At 38.1% G+C, this 15,586-nt stretch overlaps 1 protein-coding gene across 3 annotated transcripts in view; it reads right to left on the reverse strand.

Annotated features, from left to right (window-relative positions):
• Window positions 1-14,857, reverse strand: part of RASSF9 (Ras association domain family member 9) — a 42,408-nt gene extending 27,551 nt beyond the window's left edge. The window contains exon 1 of one of the 3 annotated variants that reach the window (XM_085570177.1): window positions 14,680-14,857. Coding sequence is in view for 1 of the 3 variants with exons in the window: in XM_085570176.1 (XP_085426302.1) it covers window positions 14,770-14,780 (11 nt within the window). In the remaining 2 variants the exon portion in view is untranslated. The remainder of the gene's footprint in view (window positions 1-14,679) is intronic. The other 2 variants (XM_085570176.1, XM_085570178.1) reach the window with 2 other exon arrangements.
• Between the last annotated feature and the right edge of the window lie 729 nt (window positions 14,858-15,586).

The following is a 15,586-nucleotide window of genomic DNA, read 5'->3' on the forward strand; positions in this document are numbered from 1 at the left end:
ATGGCAAAAAGATGGAATTTTCTTATATCCAAAGGACTGGGAAAATTTTTCAGTACCTAAGAAAGTTCAAGGCGTATTTGGCATAAAAATCAAATCACTGTAGAACTTCCTAGAGAATAATTAATATTCAAGTAACTATTTATATTGTGAAGTTAAAATGAAATAGCTTTATCTACAAAATAATATTCACTTCTAATTATGCAAATAAATGGGAACTCAAAGATATTTGTAGCTGCTTTTATTACTTCTGAAGAGTAATCTCACAATTTTAATTTATTCAAAAATTAAAATACCATGTAAATTGTTCCTCTTCCTCTAGCAAATGCAAAATCAATTTCAACCAAATATATGCAATATGGGTCCCTCTACACAAGTAAATCAAAATGTTTTTTGCATTCATGTAGCTATGCAAAGAGACTCCAGCATAATAAGGAGACATTTTCCCCACAACTGAGGGGGGAAAAAAGAGGCCTCTCAGTCTATGCACTTTCACAATTAGGCTAGCCAAAATCAGGTAGAAAGTACGTGAGTGTATGATAAAGTCTTACAGAGTAATAAATGAGAGAATCTTAAGCATGAGGAACATAGCCCTTTCCTAAAAACAAGAGCAAAGAATGTTTAGTACACCATAAAGGAGTGACTACATGCACTTTCTTCCAATATGCAATTAATCTGTAGAATGCAAAGAGAAGTAACACAGGGGGCAAAAAGACCTACTTAGTTTATAGTAAAACATACAAAATCACATAAAAATTAGTGCTCTTATTAAAAGAAGGAGCTTGAATTTCCATTCCTTAGCACATAAGATAGTTTCTGGATATAGGAGAAATAGTAGCAAAACTTTGCAGAGAGACAGGTTAATTTTGTAGGCAGTGTTGACACAACAGTTCAGTTAGCTTGTCCTTAAACTTCTAAAGTGCCTCAAATTATCTGTATCTGTATGTACATGTCCTTAGTTTTCTTTAAACTGCAGCTCTGATCTTCCAGGAATATTGTACTAACATTCCAGACCAGGGCCTTGGAACTTCCCAGCATGTCATGTTGACATAAAAAGTAACAACCACTCAAGTTTTGAGTATGATCACCTTTTAATCATACTTTCTGCATGCAAAAAGCTAAAAGGTGGCTAGCTGGTAGCATCAAATTTTTCATCCATAAACTCACCAAATTGTTCTCCATCACAGTATCTGCCCACTTGGAGAAGTAATTAATGAATTTCAGGGCCTGTTTTGCAGTACTCATTTTTTGAAAAAACAAAAACAAAACCAAAAAAATCCCATATGTATGGATTTTGAAATCTTCAAAAAGACATGTCAACAATTCATTCTTGTATTTAAAGTAGAAGGAAAGGGAATTATAAGCACTGGTGTATTACTTGCCATTTTCCTAAGCAGATCATTCTGAGTATTTTATTCTTCTCTGCAAAAATACTGCAGCACAGAAATGCTTTAAACTCCACCTTTAATTCAGATTTAGAACCGAGCTTTAACCATATCAGTCTTTGGGTATAGTTTCAAATTAACTTCTTAAATACAACAAGGAATGGGTGTTCTTGTGCTCCCTCTTGCCCTTTCTCACCTCTCTTACCCACCACTCTGCTCCAGTGCTTATCTTAAACAGTCTCCAGGATCTCATCTGATCTCCTTGTAAACTGATGTAATCTATGCAAATTCAAAGCCAGCAAATAAGTTTTGTTTATTCTGCTTTGGCTGATTGCTGAGATGAGTTGACTTACCTCAGGATCAGAAAAGTTCAGTCAGGTAGTGTGATTTCCAGAGCTGATATAAAGAAGGAATACTAAGAGAAAAAAGAGAGGAAACAAAGGAGAACTTGGAAATATGGGGAAGGAGCAAGATGTCCCTTGGCTGAGCAGTAAGGTAGCTTGGCAGCTTAGCCTGTTCTAAGAGTGGCTTCACAAGAAAGGACTTCATCTCATCTAATGGCTAACTGTCTTTAAAAGTGAGGAGGTCTTACTATTTCTCTAGTCACAGACTCCATACCCTTTCCTTGTGCCAAATCTGCTTTTCAACAGGCTTTGTGCTCACACCATGCAACTTTTTAAATGGTTGAAAAATGGACTTGACACAGGGAAGTAAATAAACAGCTTTTTGTGGGCTAGGTAGTTAAATTGGCTTTTTGAGGTATCAGACAATTGGCAGATCTGGTATGTGAGGAGAGACACAGGATGATGAGGCCAAGAATGTGGGAAGAGAGATGTGGGAGGAAGATGTCTTGTCTGAGCAGCCCTGAGCAGCTGGATTGGCTCAGCCACATTGTGTAACTTCATTCTGGCTGCAGCAGTGAATAATGGAGACAGCAAAAGGTGCCTTAGGAATAGGACAATTGCCCATTCCTTGCTTAGTGCATAGGCTGATTCAGGTACTTTGGTTTCCTCATTTTAAACCTCATAAATATTGTGTCTGCTTGAGTCAGCCAAATATATGAATGAAAGACACTAGACCAAATGGTCCAGTAGTGTAAGAGGAAAAGGTCAATATCGGGATTACAATCCATCAGAAAAAATGGTGATCAGTATTCAGAGAGATTGATGATTTGCCCTGCTCAACTTACTTGAGAAGATTTGCATAAATTACTCAAAAGGACCAGTGGCTGATAATAAAATGGCACGTGAGGGTCATGTTGACGAATGTGGAGCAATATACTCAGAAGAAAATCTAAATAAACTTTAAATTAACTGTCACATCTTGTAAATGTACTCTATTTGAAACAGTTCATGAAAAGCCTTAGGTTAATGTTCTATACTCTTAAAAGCAAAACTAAACCAAAACAAACAAAAAGAGAGAGTTAACAATTAATGAGAAAGGAATGCAGAATGAATTGGAAAAGGTTGTTATGCCACTGTAAACTTTCACTCTGAGTCTACATTTTGAATAACAGAGGTAGCCCATCTGAAGGAGGATGTGGAGTACATGGCAGGAGGAGAGTCTTGACATACAGAATAGTTTCATATGTGAGGAGAAACTTAAGTAGCAAGATAAGACTCTTGGCTCAGAAGAAAGGCGAATATCTGATTAATTTGAAAGAGCTCAATGATAATCTACATGATGCAGAAAATAAACATGAAACAATTATTTCTCACAGTGTAAATATAAAGACCTGCTGAAAGAAACAATCATAAAGCAAAGTTAAAATAAATACACATAAAAAGATTTTACTTTTAAGTTAATGACTTGAAGATAGAGGTGCTATCTGACTACAAATAATGGCCATCTGACTGCAAATTTTTTGGAAGGAAAAAGGTAGGAATAGTTAAAAAGAGAGATTACGCAAAATCATGGATCTTATGATCAAGAGAAGTTAGAAAAATCACTGTATTCTGTGTCTTTATTGCCTCAGTCCAGCTGTATCTCAAACCTTTTTCTTTTCCCTTCATTTCCCTACAGATCACTAGCTACTGGCATGGCCTAAAGTACAGTAAACTTCACAGTTTACTTTTGACTTGCAGACTGGATCCACATGAAGCATCACCTTGGCTGCTGTGCCCTCTTGTAGATGACTTCCATGTAAGGATTTTCCTGTGCTTTAATAAAACAGTGAGCATAACAGTCAGCTTGGTTCCCTGTAAGCAGGTTTTTATTCATTGTTGTAGATACAGAACTAGTTTTTTATATTCTTCAAGCCCCAAGTACTCCTAAGAATAGTAAAGAGAGCACCTCCAGATATGGAGTCAAGTTGCCTGCACAATCATAGTAGGCCCATTCTTTATCCAGCCCCAAATCTCTTTCTTTGTTTTTAAAGGTGCTGGAACAATGCTCTGTGACTGGATTTATCATTTTTCCATTTCCAAAACTCTCCTCCCTTATGTATTCCTACTCTTTCTGTAATGGTGCAAATTTTTGTCAGTTAGTTACTAGAAGAGTCTGCAATAAAAAGCTGAAGGAAATTAAGTGAGCAGAGCATCCTTCTGTCTGTGTTGGAGTTTGTTAAATATAATGGTCCAAATAAGCTTTCAGATCTCCACATCTTTGAATCCTTGATTACCTGATGCTGGGAGTAAAAAGCCTACCTGATATTTGCCTTGCTTTTGCACTCTTCTCTAAACATGTGCTATGCCCACCTATTAGAGACAGGACACAATGCCAGCAAGGTACTTGAGATGATCTCCTAGAGCAACTTTTCTGTTAATGATTGGATGTAATGTGAAAATTAACATGAAAATTAATTCTCCTTTTGTCCTTTCTCTAATTCTCCAGCAGATCCTTTTTCCTGACGGTAAATTTGATAAAAATATGCTAAGAGACATCAACCAAATTCTCATCTCCTACAGATTTGCACATTTATCTTGGAAACAGCAGTCACGGTTAAATTATTTACCTAAGACTCGGTTTTATTTTGTTGGTTTGTTTTTTTTTTTTAATCCTCCTGTGATTATATATTGTACTATTACTTGTTGTAATAGTTTTTGCAGCATGTTGCAATAGTATTTTGTGGCTGTATTCTTTGGTGTTAAGAGCTTGACTTGTGGTATCTAAGTCAAAGAGAGCAGTTTAGATGAACTTCTGTGTCCCAAGCTGCCATACCTGGGTCAGCAATTCTTGGTGTAGAGGATTTATCACCAAACCTAAAACTGATCTGAGTACACTTCCAACAGCCTTAGCTCAAGCTGCATCCATTGAAAAGGACACATTGAAAACATACTGGCTACATCAAAGAAACTTTCTATGACTGGAAAGTTTTAGAAGTCAAAGATACACAAAGAAAATATTTTTCCATTTTTCAGATTTGTGACAAAAATACTTTCCTGGTAGAGTTCTGAATATCTTTAATAAATCTTTTTCTATATAAAAAATATTTTTATTTCAAAAGATGTAATCTAAATTTGAAAAATGTGCAATAACCTACTAAAAAAAAAAACACTTATGCTACCTACATCCAAAGATAATCAATGTGAGTTCTTGCAGCATTAGAGGAAATATGATCACTGGGTATTTGTAGATAAGCAAGCTTTAAGAAGGACTAGAACACCCTATCCACCAGACAACCTCCAAGATAAGGAGCCTTCATACTCCAAGTATAGAATTTACTTCTCTTCTTGAAAGATATATTTTTAAATTGCTTCTTATCATTGTCACTGGAATTAAAGATAAACTGTCGATACACTCAGGGTCAGATATAATTCTTCAAATACACACATATACAGAGGAAACATTTTTCTTGTGGCTTCGTTGCGGAAGCTTTTGCTCAATTGAGCTGGATCCGTTGATTTATTATTTAACTTTGGGTCATTATTTAATCTTTCACAAGAGGAACTAATTTTTAGGTAATTTAAGTAGACATTACAGTATTTAGAGGAACTGACCTTTTCAATTGAAAATTATTTTCAGAAAGAAACAAGCCTGAGTGTGCTCATCTGTTAAAAGAGAAAATCTTTTAGAGACAAACATCTGAAACAAATGTCCCCTGGAGGTGTACACTATTCCAGTCACTACAGAGGGAGTACTCATGTTCTTATTTAATACCAGTCCCTGGGATCCTGTCAGTACCTGCACCCATTAAGCCTATCACTTTGCAACTTTACACCAAAATCCTTGATATTGTTTTCCTGTGTAAGCTTCCAGCATGCCTGTTCTCGTCTTCCTACACAGAGAGACAGACATCTCCACATGTCGTCTCTCAAATGGGCCAGGCACACATTAAAACATGAGCCCTCTTCCTTTGATAGATTCCAGCCATGCATGGAAAATACTCAAACCCTGCTTAAATGGTAGAATTAATCCATCCCTCCAGCCTGGTTTTCAGACGAACAGAAACAAATTTTTGTACTCCACTTATCTTTTCTCTTCTAGGAAAGTGTGGAAACATCACTGAAAATTCCTCAGTGGCAAAATGCTGCTGTTTCCTAATCTCATAGTGGTATAATAACAGATCATTAATTACTTTTAAAGGTGATAAGGGCATAATGAAGGAATCTTCTAATACACAACATATGATAAATTCTAGGTATTGACTGACAACTGATAAATTGTCTCCAGGTATTACATCATGTGCAGATTCCTGGTTTTAGGATTTTATATATCATTTTATATATAATTTTTGAGCATCTTTGTCTATTTCAAGTACAATGATACAATCAAATCTGAGTCCTTCAGAAATATGCTCTTTCACAGATTTAACTTTAGTTCCATTAAGAAATGAAAGTTTTAGGTGGATTTCAAATGCCTGAATGTTTCCGACACAGATGCAACAGATGACATTTCAGAACAACTAGAATCAGAAATATTTTCAAAGGGCAGAAAACTATGTGGGCTGCATGTTTGCATCTGACAGACCAACACAAAGCAGGAGAACAAGACAGTTTACACAGCAGAGGTATTCATGCCAAGACATATGTCTTCTGAAGACATTCTCCTGTGTTGAACTGGGGTATAATGCCTTGCAGTGAAGGATACTTGCTCCTGTGAAACTCTTCTGCGCCTCTTGGTCAAGTACATGTTTTTTCACCACTAAAGTGTTAAATATTACTTCAGCAAGATTATTCCTTGAGGCCTAGGCACCTAAACTCTGGAGAATAAAAGGAATGTACTCCACTGTTTTCTTCTCTGTTCTGCTAGCTGATGGTATCCTAATTTCTGAAGCAGTGCAAAGGAAGCAGAGTTATTTAGTTAAAAGCATAAAGACTTTTGACTTAAGATTGACTCAGTCCAAATGCACAAAGTTGTTTAGATAATTAACTCACACTGATTTTAATATTTAAGCCTAGCCTCCCCTGTGCTAAAAGATGCAGCACTGGATGGAAGCCAGGCAGTTCCTGACTGTGACTGTGGTTTATTGTGCAGGCTTGTGTGATGGCTTCAAGGCCTTACTCCAAAAGGACCTAGTTGGTTGGAAACATAAACCTATGATCAGGACTACTATAAAATCAACTATATAATCACAAAGATTATGATCTGGAAAGAAACTGCTGCTATTGGATTTTATATGCAAAAGGACATATTCTGCATTGCAAATATGGATGATAGCTGGCAATAATGTGTTGTGGAAGGGGGAAATGGAATGGTTGCTGTGCATGACAGAGAAATGTACTATTCTCTTCTTGCCTCAATTGCTGTTAGAAACACACACAGTCTCACCCTGGTACCAGGGCAGTAGGCTGTCTTGGGATGATGCAGGTGTCTGCACACTGTAAGAATTTCAAAACACAACTGTCCTATCACACAAAAAGATAGTGAGCAGGATCGCCCAGCACAGGCTATCAGATGAAATCACTATTATATCAAAACCAGATGTTATAAAAAAATGTGTAAATAATTCCCTATCTCTAGGTGTGATGGTGTTGGCTGGCATAGGGTTAATTTTCTTCATAGAAAGAACTTTCTTCACAGGCTGGTAAGGGACTGTTTTGGATTTGTGTTGAACACAGGGTGAATAATATAGATGTGTTGTTAGTGCTGAGCAGGGCTTACACAGAACCAAGGATTTTTCTGCTTTCTGTACTGCCATGTTAGGGAGGAAGCTGGGGGTGCATGGGAGTCTGAGAGGAGACACAGACAGAACAGATGACCCCAATTAACCAAAGGGTTATTCCAGACCATATATTAAGGTATATAAAGTAGGGGAAGGAGGGGGAAATTTTGAGTGAAGGCCTTTTTTTCCTCAAGTTATGTGTGATGGGGCCCTGCTCTCCTGGGAATGGCTGAACACCTGCCTGCCCATGGGAAGCAGTGAATTAATTTCTTGTTTTGCTTTGCTTGCATGTGTGGCTTTTGCTTTCCCTATTAAGCTGCCTTTATCTTAATCTATGAGTTTCCTAGCATTTTCCCTTTTGATTCTCTCCCTGGTCCTAATGGTAGGGGAGTGAGTGAGGGGCTGGATGGGGCTTGGCTGCTGGCTGTGCTTAAACCATGACACCAGGTTCCTGAGAAACTTTGTTGAATGGTAAACTCTGTCAGTGTTGTCCTGTACTTAGCACACCTCAAGTGTGTTTAGTTTTCGGGCCCTCACTACCAAAAGACATTGAGGTGCTGCAGCATACTGAGAGAAGGGCAGCAAAGCTGATGAAGGGTCTAGAACACAAATGTTATGAGAAGCAACTGAGGGAGCTGGGTCTGTTTAGCCTTGAGAAAATAAGACTCATTGCTCTCTACAACCACCTGAAAGGAAGTTGTAGCCAGGTGAGTGTCAGTCTCTTGTCTCAGGTAGCAAGTATCAGGATGAAAGAAAACAGCCTCAAGTTGTGCCATGGAAGATATAGGCTAGATATTAGCAAAAATTTCTTCATGGAAAGGATTCTCAACCATTGAAACATGTTGCCCAGAGAAGTGATGGGGTCACTGTCCCAGGGGGTATTTAAAAGGTGTGTGGCTATGGGACATGGCTTAGTGACTAACATAGCAGTTCTAGGCTGATGGTTGGACTTGATAATGTCTTGACTTGATGACTTGAAGATATTCTAACCTAAAAGTTCCAGGATTCTAGTAAGAGTTGAATCTCTGAAGTGAGGCATTGCTCTGTGATGTATAGCCCCCTTCTGAAGCTTTAGACTGTAGGGAGTTACTGCTGTTTGATGGACCTGTGTAAACCTGCCAGAGGCAATACACCATATCTGCTAATTTTTTTTTTAACTCCTTCACACCTTCTAAATCCCTTTAGGTATGATGAGGTGGTCTCTAACATTAGTTTTTCTGCATCAAAGCCTCAGCTGGCTATTCACACAGCAAAGGGGTAAATAAACCTTTTTCTTTTTGTGATATTCACTGAAATAGGGTCAGAGATGTTCACTTCCCATATTTTACCTTACTCCTAAAGTTATAGCCCTATGGAGAGAGACCACTGTAGGTACATGAATACAAAGGTACCATTTACTTGTTAGCTGTAACAGTCAATGTCAAGCTGTCTCATCAGTTACCATGAATACAGCTGGACCACTTGTTCATCCAAGGGAGACTGGTGACAATGAGGAGAAAAGCTGGAAGAAACTGAAGTTTGTGTCTGCACTAAGTATTTATTCCTGATTTTGAAAAATTTTAGTTTTACCTAAATCAACAACATGACATGCTACAGTGTACCTTCAGGTCAGTATAATGTTTTTCAAACCTGCTTGTAATCTTTGACTGCTGAATATTTTGAGCTGAAGCCCAAAGTATTCCGTAAGTATCTCAACAAAAATTAAGAGCTAGTATTCAGGCTTCACTGTTTAAATCACCAATCCATGTTCACTTTGGTGTGGGTACATGAAATTTACAGATACAGACAAGCTTGAGTTTTAGCATTTGAGTCATGCTGCTCATCTTCTTAAAATTAGGCATGTATAAAGGTGTTTTCAGGATTGGGGCTACATCATCGAGTGATTAGAAAAGAGTCCCCTCTGGGTGTCAATTAAACATGGCTCCAGCAGCACAAATCAATGCACGAGGATAGTGATTTGAAGCTGAGATCATGTCTACAGCACAAGGCATGGCTGACATCAGCGTGTTAATCTGGGGTGTGAGCGCTCTGTGCTCGCTGAATCCCTTTGTTTACCTGCAGTTACAACAGTGTAACTGTTCTCTTGCCAGTATAACATATTTCTGCTGGGAGGGGGGCAGGGGGAGAGAGGGAGAGAGGAGTGAGTGCACCAAGGCTTGATGCCATTATGATCTGGATGGTGATCATAGATGTGGAACTACTGTCAGGACATATACCCAGGAGCATGCACTGCTCTGGATGGCTTTGATAAGGGATAAACACTGCAGCTCTTCAGCATTGTCTGTGATAACACTACAATCTAGGATGCTGTAGGCTGCCACAGATGACAAACTTTTCTTTCTAGAGGAGTGTATATTTATAAGCTGCATTCTAGTTTAGACATGGATATAGTTAATTCATGTTTATGAAGCACTGAAATGGAAAGGTGTTATGCAAATGCAAAATATTCTTCAGATGCAAAGCCTCTTTTTATTTGTCAGAAAGGGTGCTTTCTTTATTTGTCAGTGATGTTTTTGCTTATGTTGTAAATGATTGGTTGCCTGTGTTTGCTGTTGTAACTTGTATTCTTATTACCACTTTGTTTGTCTTTATTGGCATGTCTGCTTTTCAATCTCCAAGGAATTTCTTAAATACTATGCATGCAAATTTCAGTTCACAGATGTGCAAATTACATAAATGCTTTCCATCCCTCTTAGGCAGAAAAGCTGGAAGTTGCAGAAGTGGTATATACTTGGTATATGCGTGCTGGCACAGTCCTGAAATCCATATTTTGTTTCTGACTATCACTCCTAAATCCAGAACAATTACATTTAATGATTTATAAATTATTTACTCATAAATGGTCAAGCAAAAAACCTTGCATATTAAGAATTAATTTAAACTGGTGCTTTGGCCCTGCTTAATAAAATTTTCTGAAGAAGAAAATTAACTAACTAAAAAGGGAAAAAAAAACACTTCTAAGCGATTCTTTGTATTTTCTTATGTTGCAGTGGAAGAACAGTGGAAGGATGTCTGTGACTCTTTGAGGCCTACCTTTATTTAAAAAAAAAAAAGAAAATAAAAAGAATAAAAAAGAGAATAAAAAGGAAAGGCTACTGGTTGTTTGGAAATCTTAAGGAGTTCTGGGGAAGAACTCTTGTCTGATCAAGCTGAAGGTCTCAGCATAATCTCAGTGATTTATGGTACTAATAATATATTGCCTCTTTACTGTGCACAGAGAAAATACTCCTCAGTATTTTTAATTCAAAAATCTCTTAATGGCTGTGTGATTTTTAAATAACTAGTTAAAATAAATTCTCTTTTGGGTACAAGGGAAAGGTATAATTCTTTGAGAAATTTGTGAAGGAGACAGGAGAGATTATTTCAAAAGTTTCAGAGTATGGAGTCCGATTCCTATTTATATGGCATAATTGAACCAGTGTAATATAACAGTGCATACTTATGTCTTTGGTTACCATGTTCCACGGAATGCTGAAGAATAACTGCTGACAAAAACTGAATATCATGGGAAAAAGAGAGTCAACCATCTGAAATCAATTTCATGTTGCTCTTTTAGGAATTGTCAGTAGTCATTATTATCAGTCCAACAGTAACAGTATTAAGACAATAATTTTGCAGTTTTTAACTATTGCATCAATTTAACACAAAATTTCAAAGCATGATCAGTCTGATGAACAGTGGATTACATGAATATTCAATACTCAACAAAGTTATATCAGGCTTTTCACCCATGTCTCTTGTATATATTATATCCTCAAACCTAAATTAAAATATTCATAGCTCACTGGAGAGAAATGAAAAATTGATTAACTTAGGTATTTGGGGAAAATGTGTAATCAGGGAAATGAGAAAGATTCAGTCTAGCCTGGGAATGAATCGCTGAGAAGTGAGAGCAAGGAGGAGGTGCCCGAAGCATAACTCCCATGACACACTGTGGTGGCACTTCTAACTGCACTGTTTGCTTTCTCATATAAAAGAATTTTAGTAAAAGGGGAAAAAATTAAAAGGAAATGGAAATTAGGAGTGGGAGTGAAGATTGTTTTCTTATGGCCTTTTTTTATCCAAACTGTCTTCTATTAAACAATTTCCAAATAGGTATAGATATGTGTGTGTGTATGTCCTAAAATTTTGTATTTTCAGTTGTTTTAACTGTTGGTGTGTTGATGCATACACATTGTGTTTACTTTATAATAATGTAAATATAGAATCTATTTTTTCATGAGAAGGGTTAAGAGAATCCCAAAGTTCTGGGAATGTAACAGCTGTGCTTTAATTGAAAAAAAAAAAAAAGATAAATGATATTTCAGATTATTTTGTTGAAATGATACTTTTAAGCTTTTTGTGATTTGAGTACCCTGGGGTACTGAGATGGTATTGCTGTTTGAAACTCCAAAGAATCTAAAAAAGCTCTGCCATGCAGGTATACCTCATATGGAGAAGCTACACAGTGTGCCATTTTCACAATTTTAGACCCCAGAACTTGAAAACACAAAGGATGAGCTCATTTGACATCCAGGAAGTTTCTACAGATTTGTGGCTCCTTAAAATGTGGCAGAAATTTGCTGCATATTAAGAAATTATTCTGATTCAGATGTGGTTGTTTATGTTCTTGGTTTTTTTTTTCTGTATCAGTAAGCTCTTTGGTACTACTCAGTCAACTTCTCAAGGTTTCCTTAAAGTGCACAACATAATAAATCTAAAAAATTGAGTTGTAGAATGACTAAAGGAGATTAGCTTTGAAGTAAAGAAGTTGCACAATGTTTTACTTAGTAAAAATGGTCTAATGTATAAAGCACCATCTGCCTTTTACTTTGGAATTATTTTCTGATATTCTTTGCAGCAGAGGTGGTCTCCAGGATTTTCAACAGTTGAATCACCATCAAGTTTTGAGCATTACTTTGCTGACCAAACACAATAAATACCCTTGACTTATATTTAAGCTCAGAAAAAGAGATGCTGAGAATTCACAATGCCTGGGAAATTCTACTGCAGTGTCTGATTACATTAATGATATAAATGTTCTTTGAATACCCTGGCCTGTATGTCCTGTTGCTTTGCTTGAGCTTGTCCCTTGACCTGACATGATAGAAATTAATTTGAGTCATCAGTTTTCTGCCCAGAATGTTAACCTAAACTGCTGATGGCCAAAATATTGTAGGGACAAAGCAGGTTAATCACCACAACTAAAATCAGCTTTAAGATTTTGAGTATCTTATAGCCAGTTTGCTATATGAAACATTTTCTAGATGACCACCCCCAGCATGGTTCTCCTTGGAGTTTTCTCATATAACTACTGCTAGGTTTAGCTAAAAAAAAAAAAAAAAAAAAAAAAAAAAAAAAAAAAAAAAGACCTAAATATATTTAATAGCAAGATTGAACATCTTGAATTTTCTTCCATTCATTCTGTGTTTATTTCTATTCCAAAGATATAAGACTGGTAACTGCAATATTGAGAGTTCCTTCTACTGCAGGAACATTAGCAGAATGGTACTCTCCTTCTGTTTGGTGATTACAGCTTTTGTGTTTGGTGTTATCCATATGCTACGATGGTAATTTTATGACAAAGTAAATAGAGGTTTATGTATCTGTTCTTCCGTGAATCTGCCATTTACCTGATTGTTTCATTATCTCCAGTTCCTCACAGTTGTGAGTTGACCTGATTTATAGGCCTGGACAGGCTGTCTAAATCACATGCTGAGAGCAAGTAAAGATAAACTGAGCTTCCGAAATTGACTGACACTAATGACTAGTTATAAATATTTTCTTTAGCTAAGAATATTTAAAAATAAAAGAGAGAGAGAGAGATCTGCAAAGAGGTTGGCTTTTTTCCTTATAACAACTTCTGTTCTTCATCAGGAGAAATGTGATATGAAGATGACTTGAAGTTGAGGTAATTTAGGAAATTAACTGTTGAAAGGGTTAAAATTCCTATTATACAATTCTTTGTGAAGCAGTATAAAGCACAGATGCATGAAAGAGGTAGAAAAAGTAAGTAAAGGAGTATCTGAGAAATAGATGACAGCTGAGTTCAACTGAAAAAAAAATATAATTGTCCAAGCTCAGTTGAGCCTGATCCAGGGAACTTGAAGATTATACATCAGGAACATAAAACATGGTAAGAAAGTGTCAAAGCACGACAGAAAGCAAAGAAGATTTTCAATACTGAAGTTTCTGCCTTGTCAGTTTCTAAGAAAAAGAAAATTGAAACAGACCAATAGCAAAAAAATATGGTTCAACATACCATATATTTGACCCTTTCAAATCACTAGCAAATATTACCTCTGGGAAAAAAAAAAAAAAAAAAAGAAAAAGACAGCAATAATTAGGCAATGACATATTTTAATGGCAGGAAAAATGGCAATTAGTCTCTTCCTGAGGAAAAAAAATCATTCCTTTAAATTCCAGTTACATAAGAACATGGGTAATTAAACTATTGAAGAACTCTGTGACAGAAAGTGGGCACTAGAAAATATCTATGAAATATGATTCTCATTCATAGAGCTTTCTGAACTATTGAACACCCACAGAGCGAAATTAGCTGCAGATTGGTCTTTCTATATCATAGAAATAATAGAAAATAGGACTAGAGGGAAGTGTGAGTGTCTACCTCATCTAACCTGGGTTCTCAGGCATATGAATGACAGCTGAAACTTTCTGGTAGACTAGCACACCACATAAAATGTGATGTGTTTCGGGGATTTGAGGGTTTTGTTTATTTTTATTTTCTCTCTCAGTAGTACAGAAGGATGCGTTTCCAACTGTATGCAAAAAATCATGCTCTTAAAACATCTAATACCACTGCAGTGCACTATATTTCATGTCTGTGTTTATTTATTTCAGCATAAACCAAAGAAACATTTGAATTTAAAGTCTTTTGTGCTGCAAAAGTTGTTTCAGGGAAGAAAGAATTCAGTTAATCAAACTTTTTTCACCAGGTGTTCACTGTGGCAAGATTTCGAAAATTTTACAAGTTTCTGTGACACTTATTAAGTTGCAGAGGGTATGGGAGGAAAACAACACCCATTTCTGCTCTTTGCATTTTAGAGAAACATTTCTGCGGTGAAGGGAACATCCATGACAGAAGAATCTACTGGCAGCGTGTGTTCCTGCTACGTGTGACACGTGTATCTGTCCTTAAATGTATTCAGAGAGACAGAAATGTTCTGCATTGTATCTGTTTCCGTATTCAACATATGGAGCATTCGTCTGTATCTGAGAAGCGAAAAACAAACAAAAAAAAAAAACACAACTCACTGCAAAAGCAGTAGCGCGATGGAGGCTGACGCCAGTCTTCAGCTTTACGTTTTTATACTCACACGTTGGAGGTCACCCTGCCCTCCTCACCTTCGGGTCATTTTTCTGGGCTTTGCGGCTCAGGAGCTGTGAGAGCTGGGAGGCGGAAAGAGCGCCCGGAGCAGAGACGGGCAGCCGCGGAGGGCAGGGCATGCGGGGCAGGGACGGGCTCCGGGCAGCCGCGGAGGGCAGGGCATGCGGGGCAGGGACGGGCTCCGGGCAGCCGCGGAGGGCAGGGCATGCGGGGCAGGGACGGGCTCCGGGCAGCCGCGGAGGGCAGGGCATGCGGGGCAGGGACGGGCAGCCGCGGAGGACAGGGCATGCGGGGCAGAGCGCGTCCGTCCCGCCGCCGCCCTGCCTCCGCCTGGGGTCCCCCTGTGTCCTGCTCCCTTCCGACCTCGGGGTGCTGGCACGGAGCCTGGTCCGTGCTAGTCGTTGAGGAAGGATACCTAGTGGGAAAATCAAAGGGAAAAGTGCATCCTGAGAGAAATGTCTCTGAGGAACGCTCGCTTTTTTGAAACCGCAGCGGGTGGCTGTGTCAAGCGCTCTTCAGAAGTAATAGGGAGGATCTAGCCTGGTCGGTCTCAAATGTTTTGCGCATCTATGAAGCACTCTATCAAGTGGCTTTTCCCGTTATCTTGCTCCATCTCTCACACATTCAGACTCTATCTCTTCCCTTTTTTTCCTGCTACCTGTGCCCGATGCAACACTCATATCCATGGCCAGGGTTATATCCCTGCCGTGCCCCATGTCAGGCATTCCCTGCCCATCCGCGGTTAAGCATCCCTGCCGTCACCGGTGCGCAGCTCCTTCCCTTGCTGTAGGGAAAGGTTCTACAGATGAAAGACAAAGGGCGTCAACCGCACGA

This window comes from Lonchura striata, chromosome 1A (assembly GCF_050655825.1).
Source record: "Lonchura striata isolate lonStrDom1 chromosome 1A, ASM5065582v1, whole genome shotgun sequence".
Classification (NCBI taxonomy): Eukaryota; Metazoa; Chordata; class Aves; order Passeriformes; family Estrildidae; genus Lonchura; species Lonchura striata.